The sequence below is a fragment of the Podarcis gaigeae genome (assembly GCF_964106915.1).
Source record: "Podarcis gaigeae genome assembly, chromosome: 2".
NCBI classification, from domain to species: Eukaryota; Metazoa; Chordata; class Lepidosauria; order Squamata; family Lacertidae; genus Podarcis; species Podarcis gaigeae.
In genome coordinates this window covers 13875230-13899339 of record NC_139679.1, presented here as the reverse complement: position 1 = coordinate 13899339, position 24110 = coordinate 13875230, and the positions used below count along the sequence as shown (strand labels likewise).

The 24110-nt window shown below is 44.5% G+C and overlaps 2 protein-coding genes across 6 annotated transcripts in view; one reads left to right on the top strand and one right to left on the bottom strand.

Annotated features, from left to right (window-relative positions):
* Positions 1 to 1860: 1860 nt before the first annotated feature.
* Positions 1861 to 6116, top strand: LOC310838623 (claudin-34-like). 2 transcript variants are annotated; one of them, XM_083726162.1, is made up of 2 exons: positions 1861 to 2970; positions 4821 to 6116. In XM_083726162.1, exon 2 carries the CDS (start codon positions 4822 to 4824, stop codon positions 5842 to 5844), a length of 1023 nt encoding a protein of 340 aa, XP_083582288.1. In that variant the 5' UTR covers positions 1861 to 2970; position 4821; the 3' UTR covers positions 5845 to 6116. The 2 variants fall into 2 exon arrangements, with proteins under 2 accessions (XP_083582288.1, XP_083582287.1); XM_083726161.1 differs by lacking the exon at positions 1861 to 2970 and adding an exon at positions 4294 to 4443.
* Positions 6117 to 12062: 5946 nt separating this feature from the next.
* RNF41 (ring finger protein 41) overlaps positions 12063 to 24110 on the bottom strand; it is a 30853-nt gene continuing 18805 nt past the window's right edge. For all 4 annotated transcript variants that reach the window (XM_083729040.1, XM_083729041.1, XM_083729042.1 and 1 more), the window contains 4 exons: positions 20315 to 20586; positions 19204 to 19339; positions 16804 to 16907; positions 12063 to 15114 (listed from right to left, as the gene is read on the bottom strand). In XM_083729040.1, coding sequence (XP_083585166.1) covers positions 14763 to 15114; positions 16804 to 16907; positions 19204 to 19339; positions 20315 to 20586 — 864 coding nt within the window. In that variant the 3' untranslated portion in view covers positions 12063 to 14762. The remainder of the gene's footprint in view (positions 15115 to 16803; positions 16908 to 19203; positions 19340 to 20314; positions 20587 to 24110) is intronic.

Below are 24110 nucleotides of genomic sequence, written 5' to 3'. Positions count from 1 at the left end.
AACTCTTGCAAACGATCCCCTGAAAGGTTTTTTGGTGGAAACAGGTGGGTTTTTATCATGGGAAACAGAATTAGCCCTCGACGTCTGAACAACTTTTTTTGCAAAAATCCCTAAGCCGCGCGGTCACAATTTCAGCAAAAATCTGACGTTCTGCAATTTCCTCAAAAATGGTGCTGAACTGTTGCAGACAATCCCCTGAAAGGTTTTTCGGTGTAAACAAATGCGTTTTTATCATCAGAAACAGAATTAGCCCTCGACGTCTAAACAACTTTTTTTAAAAAAAATCCCTAAGCCGTGCGGTCACAATTTCAGCAAAAATCTGATGTTCTGTAATTCATTCAAAAATGGTGCTGAACTGTTGCAAACGATCCCCTGAAAGGTTTTTTGGTGGAAACAGGTGGGTTTTTATCATGGGAAACAGAATTAGCCCTCGACGTCTGATCAACTTTTTTTTGAAAAAATCCCGGTCACAATTTCAGCAAAAATCTGACGTTCTGCAATTCATTCAAAAATGGTGCTGAACTGTTGCAAACGATCCACTGAAAGGTTTTTCGGTGGAAACAGGTGGGTTTTTATCATGGGAAACAGAATTAGCCCTCAACGTCTGAACAACTTTTTTTTGAAAAAAAACCCTAAGCCGCGCGGTCACAATTTCAGCAAAAATCTGACGTTCTGCAATTCATTCAAAAATGGTGCTGAACTCTTGCAAACGATCCCCTGTAAGGTTTTTCGGTGGAAACAGGTGGGTTTTTATCATCAGAAACAGAATTAGCCCTCAACGTCTGAACAACTTTTTTTTGGAAAAAATCCCTAAGCCACGCGGTCACAATTTCAGCAAAAATCTGACGTTCTGCAATTTCCTCAAAAATGGTGCTGAACTGTTGCAGACGATCCCCTCAAAGGTTTTTCGGTGGAAACAGTTGCGTTTTTATCATCAGAAACAGAATTAGCACTCAACGTCAGAACAACTTTTTTTTGAAAAAAATCCCTAAGCCGCGCGGTCACAATTTCAGCAAAAATCTGACGTTCTGCAATTCATTCAAAAATGGTGCTGAACTGTTGCAAACGATCCCCTGAAAGGTTTTTTGGTGGAAACAGGTGGGTTTTTATCATGGGAAACAGAATTAGCCCTCGACGTCTGAACAACTTTTTTTTGCAAAAATCCCTAAGCCGCGCGGTCACAATTTCAGCAAAAATCTGACGTTCTGCAATTCTTTCAGAAATGGTGCTGAACTGTTGCAAACGATCCCCTGAAATGTTTTTTGGTGGAAACAGGTGGGTTTTTATCATGGGAAACAGAATTAGCCCTCGATGTCTGAACAACTTTTTTCTGAAAAAATCCCTAAGCCGCTTGGTCACAATTTCAGCAAAAATCTGACGTTCTGCAATTTCCTCAAAAATGGTGCTGAACTGTTGCCGACGATCCCCTGAAAGGTTTTTCGGTGGAAACAGATACATTTTTATCATCAGGAACAGAATTAGCCCTCGACGTCTGAACAACTTTTTTTTGAAAAAATCCCTAAGCTGCGCGGTCACAATTTCAGCAAAAATCTGACGTTCTGCAATTTATTCAAAAATCGTGCTGAACTGTTGCAGACGATCCCCTGAAAGGTTTTTTGGTGGAAACAGATGGTTTTTTTTCATCGGAAACAGAATTAGCCCTCGACGTCTGAACAACTTTTTTTAAAAAAAATCCCTAAGCCGCGCGGTCACAATTTCAGAAAAAATCTGACGTTCTGCAATTCACTCAAAAATGGTGTCAAAATGTTGCAACTGCTCCCCTGAAAGGTTTTTCGGTGGAAACAGAAGGGTTTCTATCATCCGAAAAAGAATTAGCCCTCAACGTCTGAACTTCCAGAAAAACCTTTTTTTAAAAAAAGAGAGACATATTTGTTCTGAAATCCACTGAGGAGGCATGTGTTGTTGTTATTTTAAGAACCCAACTCATCATCTTTGTTTCTTTTTATTTTTGTCACCCTATATATTCTTGCCTTGCGCAATTAACTTATCCTCCCATCTATTTTCATTATATAAAATTAAATTATCTCCTTAATCTCGTAAATTCCAGTCATGGGTTGCTTAGTTAGTTAGTTCTTCATGGAAATCTTGAAGCTGGGGGAGGGTGCAGGAGGAAGTTGGGTGTGAAAAGGGATGAGGCTCCTTCCAATGAAGAGAGAGAGAAGCAGAACTGTCCCCAAAGAACCAAAAATGTCACATTTTGTCATGGGCATTTTTCTTTTTGCACAACAAGGGAGAGAAAGGAAACTTTGGCCAATCTCAGAGCCAGAGAATATGGGGCATCTGTGGCCCTCCAGGCTGTTATAGACTGCAATGGGGGGGCAGTGTGGTTTAGTGGTTAGAGCACTGGACTGGCACTGGAGGTTTCAAATTATGCCTCACAGCCAGGCCATGTTCCTCTGGCCTCATGAGGAGCCTCTTTTGTGGGGCCAGCGAGTCGGGTCCTAGGCCACGTGGAAAGGGTCTAGCAGGGTGTGGCCTTCACGCCCCACAGCCAGGCAAATCTATTTCATACCACACCATATGGCAGCCATTTTGTCTTTTGCTATGTTCTCCTTGGTAGCCAATTGGTGGACTGGCCCGTGTAGCACTTTCCCAAAATTGGTCTGGCTCCATATAAGGCAGCTGCCTCTGTTCTTATCATATGAAATACCCCACTTTGTATACTAATAGGAGCACGGGATGTTCTGCATTTATATCCACAGGGTGGGGAATCTCATGAGCGATATGTCAAATGTGTTTTTACGCTTGGGGGGCTGCTGCGTCGCTTGTTCCTGAACCTTTTCTTCCTTCCAAATGCCCTGAAGATCCATTGCACACCTTGACTTGCATGAAACCTCCTCTCTCTTATTTTCTCAGGGAACCAGACCGGGAGAAGGAGGAATGAAGGAAAACAGAAATCCGGCCTGAGAACGGAGGTCCCTGTCAAGAGAATGGCCAAGATCTCCTCAGATCTCCTGGTGTATCCGGATTAAGTGGGGGAAACAGAAAGGGAGAGCATTTGGGTGTGAATGATGTCATGCAGATACAGAACTGGACTTGTGTCTTTGAGGGGGGTGAGCTCCCGTTGCTCGGTCCCAGCTCCTGCCAACCTAGCAGTTCCAAACCACGTCAAAGTGCAAGTAGATAAATAGGTACCGCTCCAGCGGGAAGGTAAACGGCATTTCTGTGCACTGTTCTTGTTTCGCCAGAATGCCCACATGACCCGTAAAAACTGTCTGCAGACCAATGTCAGCTCCCTCGGCCAGTAAAGCCAATGAGTGGCGCAACCCCAGAGCCGTGACTGGACTTAACTGTCAGGGGTCCTTTACCTTTACCTTTTTAAAAGCACACTGCACACTGCCATGCGATGTGAAAGTGCTTCATCTTATCAATGGTCACAACTCCTGAAATGAATGGATGGCTCCAATGCTCCATTTGCTGCCTTCCTTCAAACATCAACATTTGTGTATGTTCTAAGATGTTTCAAATAGTCAAAAAGATGACAGCTTTTAATTTCTCTGAATTTGATATCTACTTTAGATTTTTAAAGGCTGGCTCCCAAAGTTATTTCAGGTGAAATAGAGGGATTTAGGCCCATTGCTTGGCCGAATGTTAATCTCTCTCTCTCTCTCTCTCTCTCTCTCACACACACACACACACACACACACACTTCAGTGGAAACTCACATTCGGAGGATCAACACAGAAAGGAACAGGAAGGAAGCTACACAAATATTTTGACTGAAGTGTATTAGGAAAGCGATTTTAAATCATGGGCACCTAGGTTCTGAAAATGGTATTGCCTGTATTGGTGTGAGTGATGGGGTCCCATGGCACAAATTCCATGTAATCTCAGTGCAAAGGAAAAGAGCTAAGATCTTCTCCCTTACTATAATGTCCAAACAAGATGGGATGGGGAAGAAGAACGATAGGTTTGTAAGGAGTCTTCAATAATTTTGCCAAGGCAATTCTTATGGTTCAGGGCCTCATGCTATTAGCCTTTCTTGTACATGGAGATCCTTTATGAAATGCATTCAGAACCATCAAACAAATCTGTACTGAGATACACATACTGTATCACCATTTTTACTGCTGGAATTGCTCTGAATCTGACTTCAGGAAGAACGTGTTTTAACTGTACAGTGTCCTGGAAAAGACACTCTGCATTGGGAAAGAAGGGAACTGAGTTCCCTCCCATTTTCCACTTCCTGATGTTCCAAATGACCAGTACCCTGGAGTTATGATTTGTGTTGTTGTCAGGATTCTAACTGTAACTGTAACTGACCTAAGAATCTGCAGAGCAGTTGCTGCTGTGGCTGGCCGGCTGCTCAGGTGAACGTCAGCTCAGTGGCCAACAGCTCAGTCTTCTTGAGGCTCAGGAATACCTAGCAAGTCCCTGCTCTGTTCCTGGCACGCTAGACTCTAGCTGAGGAAGGCATTTCACGTACGTTTATGGATTAAACATTCCTCACTATGCCATAGCTGTGTTTATGCTCAGTGGAAAAGGATAGGTGCAGTAGCAGATAGCAGAACAGCAAAACATGAGCAGCTCCCATCCACAACAGGTTGCTGAGGTTCTGGCCATTTTCACAGGAACAGTGCAAGAGTATATTAAATCAGTAGCAGTTTGCTGGAAGAAATGGATCAGATGTCTATACCTAACCGGGGGGGGGGGGAGAGAGAGAGAGCAGGGGAACTCTTTCTTTTGCTGCTTCTTTCTGTGCATGGAAGGAAGAATGCAGGAGGGAGGATGTCCTTCAATGACTAGACATGCTTGTTATTCCCTCTCTCACTGCATCTTGTCTTCTCTTTTGTTTCCAGGATGTCTGCCAAGGTCTCCCCTGCTCCCCTCCTCTCCAAACCCACCATGCGGGTGAAAGAAGGCTCCCTGGTGGTCAGGTGGCTGAGTTTAGTTTCCGGTCTCCACTTGTGTGCATTCCTGATGGATATTGTGGCCTGGATTATGTGCATTGCCTCAACAGCCGTTGTCAACTGGCGAGTGTGGCGTGTGGACAACATCAAGGGAATTGGCTCTGGAAACATCTGGGTTGGAATCTGGCAGGTCTGTTTTTGGAAAGACCCTTCTAACGACGGAAACTATTATTACCATTGTGAAGAGCTCCATGAACAACATCCAAGCCTCCCGAGGGAAATTTTTATTGCTCAGGACTTAATGGCCTTAGCTGCCATTATGAATTCAGCGGCCCTTGGATTACAGTTATTTGCCCTCTGCAATGTGTTTGAGCCCAGAAAACATAAGGATTTTCTCTTAACCTTTTTTGGGCTTGGAGCTCTGCTGAACTTACCAGCAGGGATACTCGTCCTGATTTCCGTGATATGGAACATGTCTGCTGTCTTACAAAATGGGGAAATTGACTTCCCTGAATCTTTTGAATTGCCTCAAATTCCCAGCGAGCAGCATATTGGACCTTCTATTTATCTAGGCCTAATCGCTGCAGGTTTCCAGCTGCTGAGTGCAGCATTTGTTGGGATGGAGAGATGCTGCATCAGGACCACCGCAACCGATACATCTCAAATAGAAACTGTAGTGCTTATTACCCCAGGAAGTGTGGCGAAAAGCGAGAGTCTAACTACTTGTTCAAAGTGTGGTTCTCTGCTGGACCTGGTAATTCAAGAGAAATCCTCCGCAGTGGAGATGGAGGAAACCCATGTGGAAGATCTTGTCAAATCCTGCGCAGTTGAGATGGAGGAAGGCTGTGCAAGTGATCTTGTCATTCCAGAGGAATCCTGCGCAGTGGAGATGGAGGAAAGCCATATACCCAAAGCTTACCTGAGGGACGTCAAAGGCCACCTGATGTCCCCAAACATACGATTATACATGTGATTCCCTACAACAGGGAGTCGTAAACTATCAGATGCAGATCCACGCAGATCGCTCCATACACGCATAGATCTGCGTGGATCAGGACTTCAGGGATTTTGGGACTTCAGGTGGGCTTTGATGTCCTTCGGGTGAGGAGGCCTCTTTTTATGGGGGTTTTTTTTTTGTATTTATTTATTTATTTATTAAAGATTTTGTTGATTTGCAAAAGTGTGCAATGTCTCTCTCTCATGTTTTTCCCCCATGTAAGATTTTTACAAATCAGTTTCATTTGTTGAGACATTAGGAAGGAAAGGGGAAAGAGGTGAAGGGGGGGGGGGAGATGGGTGGGGGTGGGGTCGGGTGGCCTAGGGTGTGGTTATTCATTTGTACCAAACTGTTGCAAACCATCCCCTAAAGGGTTTTCAGTGGAAACAGTCTGATTCAGAAGCAGGTTTGTCTGGATCTATCTCCTAAACAGGAGATGGAACTGGAAGGGGAATATATACTCTGTCCAAATGGCTGTGAACCCGTGCTTGTTTGTGAACTATCACACTTGCTGCTTCTACCAGTTCATGGATGGTAGACATAAAGCTTTTTCTCTGAAACTATACCTTGAGTGTCTGTTTGACTCCCATTTTCCCTTTCCCGGGTGCAATATTTTTTCCCACCCGAGGGCAAAGCCTCATAAGGCTACAGTATCAGATGGGGACCTACCTAGATGGTTAGTTCCTTCAAGTGTCGTTGGCCCATTTGGGAAAAGGAAAAGGCTGCTGTATTTTGGTAAGCTTTCTGAAATAACTGGCTTAAATGCAACTGCCCTGAAGTAATGGAAGTCTGCACCAATTCTTTTAATGGTGTGTGTGTGTGTGTGTGTGTGTGTGTGAAAATACATTGAAAGTGTTATAGGAATTCTAAGGTCTCAAATATTGAATAAATGTTGATAATTTCACAAGGTAAACACATACACATACACATGTATATAAACCACGTGTCTAAAATAGTACAGGAGAGCAATCCAAAAGCCATCTTGGCTCTCCTAAAGGCTCTCAATATTCCCTCTGCCTCCTTAATTCCCTTTGCTGAGAACATGTAGGCCAGCGGTTCTCAACCTGTGGGTTTCCAGATGTTGGACTACAACTCCCATCATCCCTGACTTCTGGCCTTGGTAGCTAGGGGTGATGGGAGTTGTAGTTCAACATCTGGGGTCCCACAGGTTGAGAAAGGCAGAGAGCAATCAGGGAAAGTTCCTGAAGGGATTCCTCTCCTGTATCTACGAACCTTCTTTGTATTAAATGTTTGCCCAGATGCTCTACATCAGGCTTCCTCAAACTTGGCCCTCCAGATGTTTTTGGCCTACAACTCCCATGATCCCTAGCTAGCGGGACCAGTGGTCAGGGATGATGGGAATTGTACATCGGGCGGGCCAAGTTTGAGGAAGCCTGAGGGATGTCTGACTGGCATCCTGATTGTCTTATCAAATGCTAATGTTTTGTGTAAACTGTGTCTGGAACTATGTAAAACCTACTAAATCCTCAGCAATATCACACTTTGGCCTGCCTGAGCCGCAGTAAGCCCACCTTGTGTGTGATGTAATTTCTGACTTTGCAGAGGGATGTGCTTCTCCACACCAAAATGCAAACCCTGAAATGAGATGTTTCTTCTTAACTCTGGGTCTCTCTTGCCTCCTTGCTAGGAGGGGAGGGAACTCTGTCGCAACAGAATAATAAAGATCTGCCTTGCTTTCACTGCCTCCTGCCTCCATCCATTTATCTCTGACTGATCATGGACTTAGGGGACTCATGGACTTGGGCAGCAAAAGCCAATCACTCCTATTTTTTCTTTAACAAAACATAAAGGTAAAGGAACCCCTGGCCGTTAGGTCCAGTCGTGGCCAACTCTGGGGTTGCGGCGCTTTTCTCGCTTTACTGGCCGAGGGAGCAGACGTTTGTCCGCAGACAGTTTTCCCGGGTCATGTGACCAGCATGACTAAGCCGCTTCTGGCCAACCAGAGAAGCGCACAGAAACGCCGTTTACCTTCCCGCCGGAGCGGTACCTATTTATCTACTTGCACTTTGAGGTGCTTTCGAACTGCTAGGTTGGCAGGAGCAGGGACCGAGCAACTGGAGCTCACCCCATTGCGGGGATTCGAACCGCCGACCTTCTGATCGGTAAGTCCTAGGCTCTGTAGTTTAACCCACAGCGCCAACTCACACATAACTCAGGCCTCCTAACTCAGCTTCTACAAGTGCCCCCTTGCACATGTATACCGATGCCCTTGGCGAGAGGCACGTTTAGGGGAGTGTGGCTGGTTCGCCTGCGATGGGCACCAAGCTGAGTGCCTAAGGGGGAAATGCAACAATGCCTTAGAATGAGAGATGGGGGGTACTGAATTTGGGCATCACACAGAGCGTCGCTAAAAGTCTGCCCCTGCTTTGTTCTACATCTGAAGCATTTAAAAAAACTTTTTCGGTTGGTTCCATTAAATACACAGCCTGCCTATGGATGTGCTGTAATTTTGTTGCTTACTGCTTCTCTTGTTGAAATTTGTAAATGTTTTAGTGGGTATTGTGGATTTTTTTAATACCGTATTTTTCTGTGTATAAGACAATGCTTTTTGCTATTAAAAAAATTAGGCAAAAATTGGGTGTCATCTTATACACGGATAGTGAATGCAGAAGGGGGACATGCGATTAATGGCAGCAGCAAAAAGGAGATTGGCAGTGGCGACTGGGCGGGTGATTGGTGGCTGCGGCAAGGCCTGCTGGCAATTGGCTGTGGCAACTGGGCAGGCAATTAGTGACTCTGGCGAGGCAGGCAGTCGATTGGCGGCTGCGGCAAGTGGGTGGGAGGGCTGGTGGTGGTGGCGAGCAGGCAGACAATTGGTGGCTGCGATGAGGTGTGCGATCGGCAGCGGTGGGCAGGCGGGTGAGTAAATGGCGAAAGTGACCTCCCTCCCCCCCCCAAAAAAACCTAAACAATTACATTTCTTAATTTTGGGTTTAAATAAAAAAGGGGGTTGTCTTATACATGGGGTCGTCTTATACACTGAAAAATACGTTATTTTGTTAGTTGCTCCTTGGGATTTTTTATCAAAAAGTGCCTTTGAAATGTTTTAAATAAAAATTGAGGTGTACTTAACACTATTCCCAGTAGAGGGCAGCAGTACATAACAGCTGAAGTTGTCACATCCCTGGCCTCATGAGTCCTTCCTATTCATGTAAGTTTTTTATGATGAAAAATATACAAACAAGTACAGTGGTACCTCGGGTTAAGTACTTAATTCGTTCCGGAGGTCCATTCTTAACCTGAAACTGTTCTTAACCTGAAGCACCCCTTTAGCTAATGGGGCCTCTCGCTGTCACCGCGCGGCTGGAGCACGATTTCTGTTCTCATCCTGAAGCAAAGTTCTTAACCTGAAGCACTATTTCTGGGTTAGCGGAGTCTCTAACCTGAAGCGTATGTAACCCGAGGTACCACTGTAGAGCCGTTTTCAGAAGGATAGATATGCTACTAAAGATTTACTCATAGCCAACAAGAGTTAAGAGTGAATCTCAGGTACTATCAAGGGTGCACCTGAAATATTTTGGAACCTTTTAGAAAGCATTACACAAATGCTGATTATTAAAGCATTTTTTTTGTCTTCAAGAGCGTGCATTGCACCACTGAACCTTCCTCATACTAAGGAGGGTTGAAGGACTGTGAATTAGGCCTAATCCAATGTGTTAAGTTGCATGATACATCACACATGTCCTCCAATCAGCCCCCCCAAATTGAAATACTCGATTTTTTCCCAGTTCTGGGATAGCTGCTTCCAATGAACAGGCAGGGCTCAAGGACAGGACTGGGTAGTCTAGGCCAGTGTTTCCCAACCTTGTGCCTCCAGATGTTTTTGGCCTACAACTCCCATCATCCCTAGCTAGCAAGACCAGTGGTCAGGGATGATGGGAGTTGTAGGCCAAAAACATCTGGAGGCACAAGGTTGGGAAACACTGGTCTAGGCAATGTTTCGTGAACTCCACAGCACTGAGAGCATATCAGAGAACCCAAACACAGCCGCATCTCCAGCTACGACACTTCTCATGTGTTGCCCAAGAGGAAAAACCGATTTATTTATAGTAAAGGTAAAGGGACCCCTGACCATTAGGTCCAGTCGCGGTCAACTCTGGGGTTGCGGCGCTCATCTCACTTTATTGGCCGAGGAAGCCGGCGTACAGCTTCTGGGTCATGTGGCCAGCATGACTAAGCCGCTTCTGGCAAACCACAGCAGCGCACGGAAACGCCATTTACCTTCCCGCCGGAGCGGTACCTATTTATCTACTTGCACTTTGACGTGCTTTTGAACTGCTAGGTTGGCAGGAGCAGGGACCGAGCAACGGGAGCTCACCCCGTCACGGGGATTCGAACCGCCGACCTTCTGATCGGCAAGTCCTAGGCTCTGTGGTTTAACCCACAGCGCCACCTGCGTCCCTTTTTATTTATTTATAGGGGTGCCCTATAAATTGTTGGGAGCACCTAACAGTGCAGATGTTGCTGTGTTCCCAACCCCACCCAGCCCATGTGGCCAATGGTCAGGGTGATGGCAGTTGTAGAAAAGCAACTGGCGCCGCAATCCTGTTTTAAAGGCACATGGCAGTCTCTTTGCAGTGCTTGATCGCAACACTTAACTCAGGCATAGCGGCTTGTAGCTTTCAACTGAATGATATTTGTAGGAGTCATAAGGCAGGACCTTTTTACTGGGGGGGGGGGGGGCCTTCCGCCATTCCCATGCCGCCACCTGGAAGGTGCTGGATGCAAAAGAAAAGAGGTATCATTTGTACGTACTTCTGGAGTCGAGATACCAGTTCCTGATCATCTGAAAACCCAAAAGCATGAAGTTGAAAGGCAGAACTGCCAAGACATTGTTCAGAAGCCTCAAGTTCCACTTTACAAAGCACACACCAGCTTCCTCGTGAGAAACTAAAAGGCACCGGGTGGCTACATCCATTGCTCCTGTGGCCTCACCTCTCTGCCTTATTTTCTACCCTGTCCTCAGTCTCCATGCTTTTATGCCTGTACCAAGCTCCCAGGTGGCTGCATATGGCCTCAATTTGAGAAATCATGATAAGGTATCCATTTGCTAAGAGATGGGAAAGTAGAGCCATCAGAATCCCATCTTAGGAGCTACAGCAAGGATCTTCTAAGAACGTATTCATCTTAACCCACTATTATTTCACACATCCAGGGAGAGACAGACCCGGTTTCTAAGTAGAGAAAGAATGAAAATTACATTTTCCATTGAAATGGCAGAAAACAAATTCAGGCTGTACCAAATATAAAAGGAAATATATATACATAAGGGAAGAGAGAAATCCTGTTTCACACACATTGTTTCAAATGATCAAGGTACCCACTGACGCTTTCTTCTTTTTAAGCTTGACCCTAGCTAGTGTTTGTCAGCAGTTTAATTGACAGTTTCCTTGCTTTTAACGGCAACTGTGGGTTAAACCACAGAGCCTAGGACTTGCCGATCAGAAGGTTGGCGGTTCGAATCCCCGCAACAGGGTGAGCTCCCATTGCTCGTTCCCTGCTCCTGCCAAGCTAGCAGTTTGAAAGCATGTCAAAGTGCAAGTAGATAAATAGGTACCGCTCCAGCGGGAAGGTAAACGGCGTTTCCATGCACGGCTCTGGTTCGCCAGAAGCGGCTCAGTCATGCTGGCCACATGACCCAGAAGCTGTATGCCGGTTCCCTCGGCCAATAAAGCGAGATGAACGCCGCAACCCCAGAGTCGGTCATGACTGGAACTAATGGTCAGGGGTCCCTTTACCCTTTACTTAACCTAGGGTTGATTGTCGATTACAATCCAAGTAACATTTCTCCCCACAAACTAAGTTGTCAGCTTATGCTACAAGCTGTCAGTTTATGCTACACTGGGCAACACAGTATGCATGGGTTAAAACTGGATTTGCCGTGATAAAGGGGTACCTCCCGGGCTGCCCATCTCTCACCCCCCCCCTTAAAATAGCTCTGGATCCCTTACAGTGCCTTGTGGGTTAAGGAAGGAAGTGGTGATAAACAAGAGCTGGCTGGCTGTGACATGGCAGCAGTCATGCATTTTTCTACGCCCATGTCGTACCTGAGTACGTTACTAAGGAACCAAGCAGCTTTCCGAGAGGTTAATGCAAAAAAGGAACCAAGCAGCTTTGCAAAGTTTTCATGCAGGATGCAACACACCTGAGTCTGAAGGAAGCTTGTAAAGGAGTCAGGAAAAAGGCAATTTATTAGTGCAGTCAACACAATTGAACAGCAAAACACAAAATGCGATCAGCAACTTGCGTACTGCCAGGAGACATAACAAACTCTATGGTACGTTTCAGAGCACAAGAGTGAGAGCAGGACATCGAGGGGAGGTAAACAAGATGTGTTAGGAGAAAACAGTGAAGTCAGTTTAGCTCAATATACAGTTTTAGGTTGGATTTAGCAGCTTTTTCAATTCCTGAGCAACAGGGACAGAGTTAGAAATTACTTCCAACCAGCAGATTCCCCTTTCTAAACATGTCATTATCACTGACATGTATATGAGCACAACCCATTCCATCCCTAAAACTGATCTGACTTTTGAAGCACATTCCAGGTGTTTTTAAATCATCACTTACAAAATCGAAGTACGAATAAATGAACTGTAAAATTTCTTTTAAGTGGCAGCTCCTACAGTTAACAGTTGTAAAAGCTGAAACACCATAGGAAATGGTAACAGGCTCGGTTTCTGAAGCAAAGTTCTACTTGGGAGCAGAGCATAAGCAGTGTGCCAACAAAGGAGAAAAACTGGGAGGAGGAGGAAAACGGAGGACACAGCAGAGCTGGACAGCAACTAATGAACAGGTCTGTGAAAAAGCAAAGGCCACAAACAGAATGATTGCTGCAGACTTAAGTATCTCCAAAGCACTAGCATTTCCCACAGAATGAAACTGGAAACAACATCTGCTTGGTGAATATTCAAGATCATAGACAGAAGCTAAGCTGCATTATTCATGCACTTTATTCGTAGGAATGATTGAAGTTCCGCAAGAGGGATGGAGATTATTTTTGAAGGGGTTTAAGAATCGTGTCTTCCTATACTCTTCTATCCTCTCCCCCCCACACACACACACACCCAAACACACTTTCAACAAAAAGAGCAATGGTTGCCGGCTATTAATTGCTATGAAAACCACATTCCCAATAAACGCTGATTCTCCACCATAGGATCACCATGAAGAACCAGGCCACTTACAGGACTGGGAAAACACTTCTTAGATGATATACTCCATTGCATCCATTTACAGTGCGGCAGGAGTGGAAACGTTCCTCAAGCAGCCATCATTGCTGCTGATAGTATCCAGGAGTTCTTTCTGTCCCAAACATTTGCAGATGGTAGCTGCTTGCAAAGTGGTCCAAATTCTATGTTGAAGGCAGCAGCTATGGTCATCTACTGTTGCAAATCCCTTATGTGAAATATTAACAGCAACCATTTTAGGCAGCAATAGCACAAGAAAGAGAATTAAACCTTGGTTCAAAGTTTCTGCTCAGCTGGGGATATTCAGGGAGTCTTAACAAAATGAAAGCTGTTCAGAAGGGATGGTACTGTCAGTGTTTTGATACAGAGCGAGGTCCAACGGCTCTTTTATTGATGCTTTTATTCCTTGCCCCACCAACTCCAGCACAAATGCTTAAAAGCAAGGAAGAAATATTCAAAGCAACATACACAAAAAGAAAGTGGCTGTAAAAACGGTTGCAAATAAATTAAATTTAACAGGTAAACTAAACTTGGACCTGAAGACATTCCTGACCACTGTATTTAAAAAATAAAATAAGGGAAACATATAAAGGCAAAAGTAGTACAAAAAAATACTGGACACAATCATCAAGATGTCAAAAACAAAAAACAAAACACAGATTTATCAAAACAGCCAACGTACAATGACAAGAGTTTCATCCAGGTTAATTTCCTTTTTTTTCCATTTTCTTTGCAAGGTCACGAAGTTGAGACAACCTTAAATGGCACACACACAATTCAGAGGAGTCTGGTTCTGTTCAAACTGAGCAGAGCATCTGCTTGAAGGCTTGCATCCTATGAGAAAGGATTGAAGTCAGCAAAGAACCTGACCTCACCAGCGGCACTTTGAGAGTACGAGGAGGAAGATGACATCTGGGTTCTGCGAGGAGATGTGCATTTAATTCTGCACCAGCAGCAGCAGCAACAGCAGATTGCTAAAAATGCTAATTCTGTTGAAAACCAGGCCCTATCTGAAAAGGAAGGGTCGTCTCCTGTGCAACGTAAGGCCACGCATCTCAAGGAAGTTGCAGAAATTGTCCTGTCGGGTTCTTGGCTCCATAACATTTTGTACGCCAAAAACATCACTACTGGGATGTATATTTTATTTGGCATTACTCCCAGTTTGGCATTTGCCTTCTCATGTACCCCATCCTTGTCCATCCACCCCATCCTACCCCCCAAAAAGGCTGCAAAGTTGTGCCTTAAAGGTACTGTGTGAAAGTAAGATGCTATGGGGCCAAGATGGAAAAAGCGTGTGCCCTGCACAGAGATGCTTTGAAGAGAAACCAAGTCATCTGGGCCAATGCACTCATGTCAGGAGACTGAAGACTTCTCTAAAGACGTTTACGGCAGAAGCCCACTTACCGGAGCACAGAGGAGTTTCTTGTGCTTTTATGAAGACATTTGGAAACCTGCGCCAACATCAAACCGGAGTGGGATTATCACGTGGGGGTGGGGGTGGGGTGGGGAAATGCAGCACGGCATCTTGCATAAGTTGCTGGGCACCTGCCCAGTATAATTAGGAAGTGGTGTGTTAATCAACAGAGAGAAATAATGCCCTGACACGGCACAGCGGGCAAGATCAGTCAGCTTGGACACGGTATATTTCTCTCTCAAGCACATTCGTTCATCATCTCTGCTAAGTCTTTAGATTTCCTCCACTCCGTGTGCAAATATCATAACCAGGCCTGGCTCCAGCACCATCTCCTCACCCATGTGCTGATTCTCACAGGCCATCACCACCACAGCCTGCTTGCCCGGAATGCGTTTGGCCACATAGTTTTCGTAATAGCGCCGGTTCATCTGGCGGGTTTCTAGCGTGGCAAGGCCCTGTGGCCAGTTCCGTTCGTGGGCGTTTTCAATCAACTCGTTGATGATGGATGTGGGGCAGCCACTCTCCACCAACGAGCGCTTGATGACAGCCTGAAGTACGGCGTCTGGTGTAGAAATCATACCGCCCCATCGTGTCACTCGGGCTGGCTGCAAGGAGTTCACCCACCTAGAAGCAATTGGAAAAAAAACACAAGTCAATGTAAGAGAAATATCAGGGGAAACACAGATTGTGTGTGTGTGTGTGTGTGTGTGTGTGTGTGTGTGTGTGTGTGTGTATGTAAAAGGTGAAAAATAAATGCAACGAATGCATGGCATTTTGCTTCCAACTTTGAGGAAAACACAATGGAATGGGAAGAGACTTGCTCAGTGGTTTTCCAACTTTCCATCTTTAGAGAACACTTTCCTCGTTGAACTGTCCTCCAAGAAACCCCTTGCACATTATACATAATTCCGGGGCGTGTTCTAGGAGGCTCATTCAGTTTACTCGGAACCTTGGCCAGACCTGATGGGTCTCCAGTTGCCTCAGGTAAACCATGTGATCCTCAAAACACACCCAGCTACCCCTGACCCCCACTTCTCTATGGTTGTGTATCACACAGGAAGATCAGTAATGAGCAAATGGTATTATAGGCAGCACTTCTTCTGTTCTTGAACTTTCGGAAGCTTCCATGGGGCACTAGGGTTTTCCAAAGGCCATGAGAACCACAGGTTATTAGTTTAGTCTCAAGGCTTAAGACAGGGGAATTCAATTTGCAGCTCTGCCACCAAATCCATTATTTCATTTCCAATCTACCCTGAAGTGAGAAATGTGAGGCTTTAAGATTTGATCCCTATAATGCACTCTGCAACTGGAGATTGCAGCTACTTTAAACTGCTGGCAGCTTATCGTCTCCCATGGTTAACACTGAAAGAAGCCCATATCTGTGGTCCAGGGCTTGCACTGTCAGCTGGTATGGATTTCAGGGAATCAACACTTTGGAAGACAAAAGAGTTATACTGAATAAGACTCCATATTTAGGAAATGTGTTTAAATCCTTTTCTCCCTTCTACATTACATCATACATAATGAGATATTTTACTATAGCCCATTGTTTGTTCTGCTTTTTAATTGCAAACAACCCTGCTCTACACACTCCTTTTGCTTCATCATGTAAGTTGGAATTGACCGATGGTGTACATATAACACAATGTTAAAAAGCAGACACACAACAGTGGATTTTTCTTTCCCTAAAAAATAGCCACAGAGAAGCTATTGTAACATTTTCTAGAGACAGTGTAAGGGTTTAAGACTAGAATGGAACTGATTTCATTTTTAATTTTGATTGTTTTCATCCTTGTTATGAACACGGTATCTGACCTAAGCCTTCAAAATAAAAATGCAAAATAGTAAACATTTCTTTTCTACCTATTGCTCCTGTATGTGCATCAGCCAGGCAGGATGGATTCAAGCTCCTGTAACACTCCAGAAATCCAATGTTTAGAAACACCTTGGGTGATATGCGACACTGCATGAGTGAAACTCCACCCCTTCCTCTCTCCCCACTGCAGCCACCCCCAGAAACACCTGCAAGTTGGCATAATAGGAAGCGTCTCCTTGCCTACTCTGTATATTACTGTATCCCTAGAAATGTGCAAATTTGCAATGCGAACACACACACACACACACACACAGAGAGAGAGAGAGAGAGAGAGAGAGAGAGAGAGAGAGAGTGTGTTAGTTTACAAGACAGTGAGGTCTTCTCCAGTCACTTTTTCAATCACTTTCCAACATTACCTTAGTTATGCTGGCCTTGTCCATGTCAAAAACATACCCTCACCATTCCACCCTCTTTTAAAACTCAGTTCCAGCACTTACTCTAGGATTTCATTATATTCAATAGTCTCCTCCAAATTCTGCAGGTTGGGATTGACACTACGTATCGCTCGCATATATGCTTTCAACAACTGAATGTCACGTTTCTGAAAGAAACAGAGTAAACGAGAAGATGAAAGCTGCAGTTTTTCAAATAAGATTTTGAGAAAGACCTGGTTAAAAAAAAAAAATGTCCCCGACGTTTAGATCTCTCCATTACGAGACGGTAATGGGATGCTAGGTATGGACCTAGTGAAGAGTCAGGGAACATAAAACGCATAGCGTGGTTGAAGCTTAGGGAATGTGGACCTATCTCCCATTTCTCCAGGATAGGAAGAACATGGGAACCCTACATTAGGATGACCTGAACCTTCTAAAGGAAAAGTGGGATATAATAAATATGCCCTGTAGGCATTCCGTGATTCCTGAAAATAAGACCTTTTTTCCCTGGCAGGGCTCTCGTGCCTTCAAAGGTTTCGTGACAGGCATAAAACCACAACCAATGGCCATCAAGGATCAGACTGAAGGTGCATCTAGCTTCTCACAAGTCAGCCAGATGTTTTTGGGAAGCCCACACAGCAGGACTTGGAGGCGAAAGTACTCCCTTGTAGCTTGCTACATGCAACTTGCATTCAGAGGCAAACTTTAGCCATTTGTATGAGCCAACAGTTTTTGAAGGCGTCATAAGCCTGCCACAACTAGGTGGCAAAGCCAGCACTGCATGGAGTTTGTTCTTACCTTCTCCTAGACCCTTCCTTTCTTCAGCTCTGTGTCACTTCAAGCTCCCAATTTTCTGCCTGCCAACTCATCAGTCCTGATTCCTTTAACCTCTCTAGCTCTGAGGTAGCATCTTTCCCCTTTTCTGCTCCTATTTCCCACCTTGCCAATATACAGCTAGTTGGCAACCCAGTCTCAGGGCTCCCTGGCCCAAATGTGTTTATCTTCTGAGACCATTTCTCATCTTGCCACAGTGGCCCTGCCCCTCGAGTCACTGAGATTTGAGTTTCCAGTTAAACGTATGCTTCAGAGGAGGCTGCATGTTAGCATTCTATATGGCTGCATTTTATTAGCACACAAATAGTGTTACTGAAGGAACGCTTTACAAGGGAGGAGACATGCCTCCCTCTCAAGTGTCAAATTTATTGCTCATTCACATCCCATTTTTACCTCTGGGGTTGGCAGCTAAGGAGGCCAGAAAGCACCATTCAAGGAGTCAAATTTGACTCAGGAGTTGCCACTTGGCTCACTGATATTCTAAAAGGGGTCTCATTAGCTCAGCCAATAGAATCCAGAGGTTCCAGCACTAGAACAAAAAAATGCATTCACATAGAACAGTGGTACCCTGGTTCTCAAACGCCCTGGTACTCAAGCAACTTGGAACCCAAACACTGCAAACCCAGAAGTAAGTGTTCCGGTTTGCGAACTTTTTTCGGAAGCTGAACATGCTCTGTTTTGAGTGCCACGCTTCCGTTTTGAGTGTTATGCTGAGGTCTGTCTGTTTTTGCTATTTATTTTGCGTTTTTGTGACTTTTTTGTTTTGTTTTTGTGACTGTGTGGAACCCAGTTCAGCTACTGATTGACTGTGTGACTGCAGTACATTGTTTATTGCTTTCATTTTATGGATCATTGGTCTCACTTGATAGTAAAATTCATGTTAAATTGCCATTTTAGGGGTTGTTTTTAAAAGTCATGGAACGGATTAATCCATTTTGCATTACTTTCTATGGGAAAGCACACCACGGATTAATCCATTTTGCATTACTTTCTATGGGAAAGCACACCTTGGTTTTGGAACACTTTGGTTTTGGAAGCAACTTCCGGAACGGATTACGTTTGAGAACCAAGGTACCACTGTACACTATATAAATTTCATTCAATGATAATGTCTTGTAGTACTAGACTGCATTACTGCTCAAAGCTACAAAAGGAACTTAAAAAACTTTCAGTATTTTAAGAAAAACCAACTGTCACATTGTGAATGCCCCTTTTGGATATTTTACAGCCACTCAGAACTTGAGAAGAATCCAGAGTCTAAAAAATATTTGAAATCCATCTGGGCAAGAGTCTTTTGAAATCTTCCCTTCCTCAAGATCAGGACTCAGCTATAACACTTACACAATACTTCAACTCAATATTCCCTATCTTCTAACAACATCTCAATATTCCCTATCTTCTAACAACAACACACACACACACACACACACACACACACACACACACACACATTGATTTTTCATCCTCTGACAAATTCTGAACTAACAAGAGAGGTAATTTAGTCCTTTAGCCATTTCTCATGGCAACACAAACTCTTATCAGTTATTTGAGCTCGCTTGGGGAAAGAGGAATTGTTTATCTACTTAAAGGAGCCACAAAGACTGCTGCAAAAGAAGCTGTTGTGTGTACCTGCTCCGCTAGCTGGTGCTTATGTTCTGCTGAAGTCTTTTCCAACTCAGCTATCCTTGTCTGTTGCTGCTGCACCACTGACCGCAAGTGTTTGATGCAGTTATGATTCGGTAACTCATCTTTGGGCATTTCCAAGCTGCATGGAGAAGGAACAGCAAGAATTGAGAAAGGTGATTAAGCAATGGGTGTCTTCCAATAGAAACTCATAGTTAGGTGACCTGCAAACAATGCGGAAGCAAAAATCTATACTTTAAAGCAAACTGGGACTGAAGTCAGTAGTCTCCAGTTACCAGCTGCCAGTATTGCACAACTCAACTGTCCCTCATGCATCATAAAAGCTGTCTCATATTAAGCTTGACCAGGTGGACCACACAACCAATGACTCTCTCCTGCTTATTTTTCCAGTTCACGCTGGCATGGGAGTGAAGCCCTACTGGCTATAGTAAAAGGTAAAGGGACCCCTGACCATTAGTCGTCGCCGACTCTGGGGTTGCCGCACTCATCTCGCTTTATTGGCTGAGGGAGCCGGCGTACAGCTTCCAGGTCATGTGGCCAGCATGACTAAGCCACTTCTGGCGAACCACAGCAGCGCATAGAAACGCCGTTTACCTTCCCACCAGAGTGCTACCTATTTATCTACTTGCACTTTGACGTGCTTTCGAACTGCTAGGCTGGCAGGAGCAGGGACCGAGCAACAGGAGCTCACCCCGTCACGGAGATTCGAATCACCGACCTTCTGATCGGCAAGTCCTAGGCTCTGTGGTTTAACCCACAGCGCCACCCGCGTCACGTCCCTACTGGCTATATAAAACCCTTAGACCGGGGTGCCCAAACTTTTTCCAAAGAGGGCCAGATTTAATGAAGTGAACATGCATTAGGGCCGACCAAAGTTGTTGCTTTTTTATGTTTTTACCCCAAAGTTCTTGAGCTTTTTTTAAGGATTGAAGTTGTTGGGGTTTTACCCCAGGAGATAAACTGTCACAGGGGCCGGATTAAACCAATTGGTGGGCCGGATTAGGCCCCCAAAACAGACTTTGGACATACGTGCCTTAGACAAAGCACTGAACTATGACATTAAAATGCATTGGGTCAGACCTAGCTGAATACTTACCCGCATCCCTGCTCACAAGTCACAGGCCGCTTTGGATTGTGTTCACAGTCGTTGAGGTGAGACATCAGGTTGTCAAGTCGCACTACAGCGGTACAACCAAAAACAGCGTTGTCACATGTGATCTGCAGCTTAGATAGCATATTACGCATGATCCGAGGAACAGGCCGCAAGTGAGCCACGGTCACCACACTTCGGTCCACGGGGCAAGTCTGTTGTTGGGAGAACCACTGGGTGATGCAGGCATTGCAGAAGGCGTGCTCGCAATGAGGAGCCTGTGCAAAGAACAGAGCAAGGTATGCCAAGGCAGGTTACATCAGGTTCACGCTACTGGTTTGTGGCCTGTGTTCATGTGTGCTCTTATCTGTTTTCCATGTTTTTCACAAATAAGAGAGATAGAGTTGGAAGAAGAACAGAACTTCGACCAATAATTTAAGCCAATCTACGCTACTAACGGCATATGAAGATAACTCACTTTGGCTATAACTTATGAGACACTGAAGCAGAAACACAGGACAACTGCCATCAACCAAAGGATATGAAAATCATCTACTGCCTTTGAGGCAGATCTCTCTCTCTCTCTCTCTCTCTCTCTCTCTCTCTCTCTCTCTCTCTCTCATCAAGCCTATTGCAAATCATACTTTGCCATTTCAGTGCTGGTGTGGTACAAGTAGAAGAAGAAGAGGAGGAGTTTGGATTTGATATCCCGCTTTATCACTACCCGAAGGAGTCTCAAAGCGGCTAACATCCTCCTTTCCCTTCCTCCCCCACAACAAACACTCTGTGAGGTGAGTGGGGCTGAGAGACTTCAGAGAAGTGTGACTGGCCCAAGGTCACCCAGCAGCTGTATGTGGAGGAGTGGGGAATCAAACCCAGTTCACCAGATTATGAGTCCACTGCTCTTAACCACTACACCATGCTGGTTCCGTAGAGATCAATGGAAGGAGGTTACATTCATCACTGTGCAAGGTGTTCAACTCAAGAATGAATTGTTAAAATAAATCTTGATGATTTGAAAAATTCACTTCACAGGGCAAAGTAGCACAGTACCTCTCCCTTTAACCAGCTGTTTTCATTGCACTGCCTGTGGGCGTAACATAGACAATCCTCCAAATAAGGCACAGTTGTAGTGATAACTCTTCTTCCGGAGAAGATTTATTCATGCACAAATGTACACCAGCTCAGCTACTCGTCTCACAGCTATGCCTCCCAGGCATTGCCAGCTGACAGAAGGCAGAAGTTTAATTTCCTATAAACTAATTCGCAATTGCTTGGTTCTCACCGTGCTTTCTGTCTTATGATAATGGCGAGGAATTCAGCGTAGTGCTAAAGAGAATGTTCCATCTGGCAAGTCGAAATGCTTGTGCTGATGGAGCAATTTCCCCTCTTCTCACCTCCTCCAGCCTATCTGCTGTTCTTGGGTTTCCCCCAACCCCCCACCCCGAGCCAGCTTGGGGGGGGGTCAGGGGGTAGAGAAAGGAGGGAAGCCCTGTTGTGCTGGCAGAAGTCCTTGAGTTGGCTTCTGCTAGCAAGATTCATTAGCTGAATCGGGCCAATTTTCTTAGTTTCTTCCTGTGTGCTCTCAGGTTTTTCCTGGACATCTGCTACACTAAGCTCTCCTACACTCAGCATGTGCCATATGCTTCCAAATAAGCCAGTGATGTAGCTGAGAATGGTCAACCTGTTGAGCACCATAAGCCAACAGAAGGTTTAAAATACACTGTTGCTGAAATCACAAAATGGCCATTCATCAAGTGTTTGCATTGCTGCATTTGGACCACAAGACCAACACTTGTGGAAGTGACACAACTGGCTTGGGAGACCCATAAACATCACTCATGAATTAGTCTGCTAAGAAGTAAAGTTATTGCCTTATGACGGCTGTAATACAGTGTATTCAAATCTTGGCAAACAAAACAGATTTCTGTACTTTTACTAATAGTCTACAATTATTTTTTAACAGGGACTTTTTGTACATTTTTATTTATTTTCAGGAAGGATGTCTAGGTACAGGATAATAAGTGTGTCCTCAGTAGTACAGATGTTTGTCGTTTTTAAGGTAGTAATAGTTATTGCAAAGGTTAATGAATGCAATACATCAAGTAACAATAGAACAAATAACTACCCCCCCACCCAACAAAATAAAATTCTTTGTGAGCAATTCACACAAAGCGCATGCTCCAGGAAACCCTTCAGCAAATCTCTATTACAGATGGGAGACACAGAAGATTAACAGGGACATTTTAACCTTAGCAAGCAATTAGAGGCTAACAATACTGCATTTGCTCACTGACTCATCCCCATAAACAGAAATACAGGCAAAGGCCTCCAGCCTACACCCTGACCCGACATGAAGAGAGGTGGCGGGGGCGGCTGGGTAATGCACAACACATATTCAATCTAAAAGGGAGTTAGGAAAGTTCAGAAGCTCTCGGTCTATTTCCTCTCCCATTCTCCCAAGCTTAATGACTTCCTGTTCAGAGAAAATCAAGATGTGCAGCTGAATAGCACATGTTGCTCTCCATTGTATGAACCGTATCACAATGGATTAGATGCAATGTGCATTCTGAGGCAGTTTTTAGAGTGTCGCTTCAAATTTAAACGCAAAACAGTCTGTCTTGCACAAGAGGGAAACAATTTGAGTTTAACATGCTTAACTAGCTTGCTAAGAATAATGTTTCTAGTGCGATCAGAAATACCGTTTAACACTAAGATATTTTGCACACCTACCATAACAAAACACTTGAATATTTTAGGTAGACTGATCTCTCATGGCTACTGCGAATCAGCTAGTTCTGGTAGGTTGTATCTAACAAAATCATTGTATTCGCAACAGAACTTCCCTTCCTTCTCCTCCTTCCTCCCACAAGACTACTCCGAAATCTGTTCTGGAACCCCCAAAACAGATTTGGGGGGCTTTGCTGTGCTTGTGGAAGTCATTCCATGAAAGCAATTATTTCATTGAATACAAGCTTCTGTCTCCTCTGACAGGTTGGAACAGCATTTTAACTTGACTGATGCATTTTACAGGGTCACTAATTAGCAAGAGAAAATGCCTTCTCTGTTCAGTGCACAAGATGTGACTGGCAAGGTCATCTCGCCCCCTGATTGCTCGTTTTCCATTGCTTTCTGAAGACTTTGTTTTAGCAGGCTCTGGGCAGACTGTGTGATTTCTTTTTGCTTCATCCGGAAATTTGTTTCTCGCTTTTTGATTTTCTGTCACCCCCACGTTTTGCTTTTAAAAAAAAAAAAGTTTAAGCAATTTTTTTAAAAAAAATGATATTTGCTTTTAATGCTTGTTTATATCAGGCTCCTTGGGGACTTCATTTTGAAGTGAAAGGAGGGATAAAAATCTGAATAAAGGAAAAGCAAAGGCCCCTTCAGGATTAGGGTCCCATACCTGCATATGGAGCAAGCACCAAAGCCAGCCATGTAACATGCAGCAAGGTCATATTTTTGGTTAATGCTTCTTCGTGCAAATGTTACATAAGGAGACCTACTAAGATAAGAATAGTTTCTGCCAGTTCCCTGTGCAAAAATAAACTCATGCTCCAGCAGTTCCAGCCTCTCAAGAAACAGAAGCTTTTGTTCTGAATGTGGAATGACAACTCCCGGTATGCCTAGTTATACAAGTATCTGAAGGTTCATCGTCATCTAGTTACCAGCTACCTGCAAGACAGAGAGCTGAATTCAAACTAAATGGTTTTTTTCCTTTTAATGATATTCCAAAGCACTTTTGCGGCCACCCAGTGCTTCTTTCATATGCAAGCCGAACAAGTCTATCTAAAATTCAGCAGCC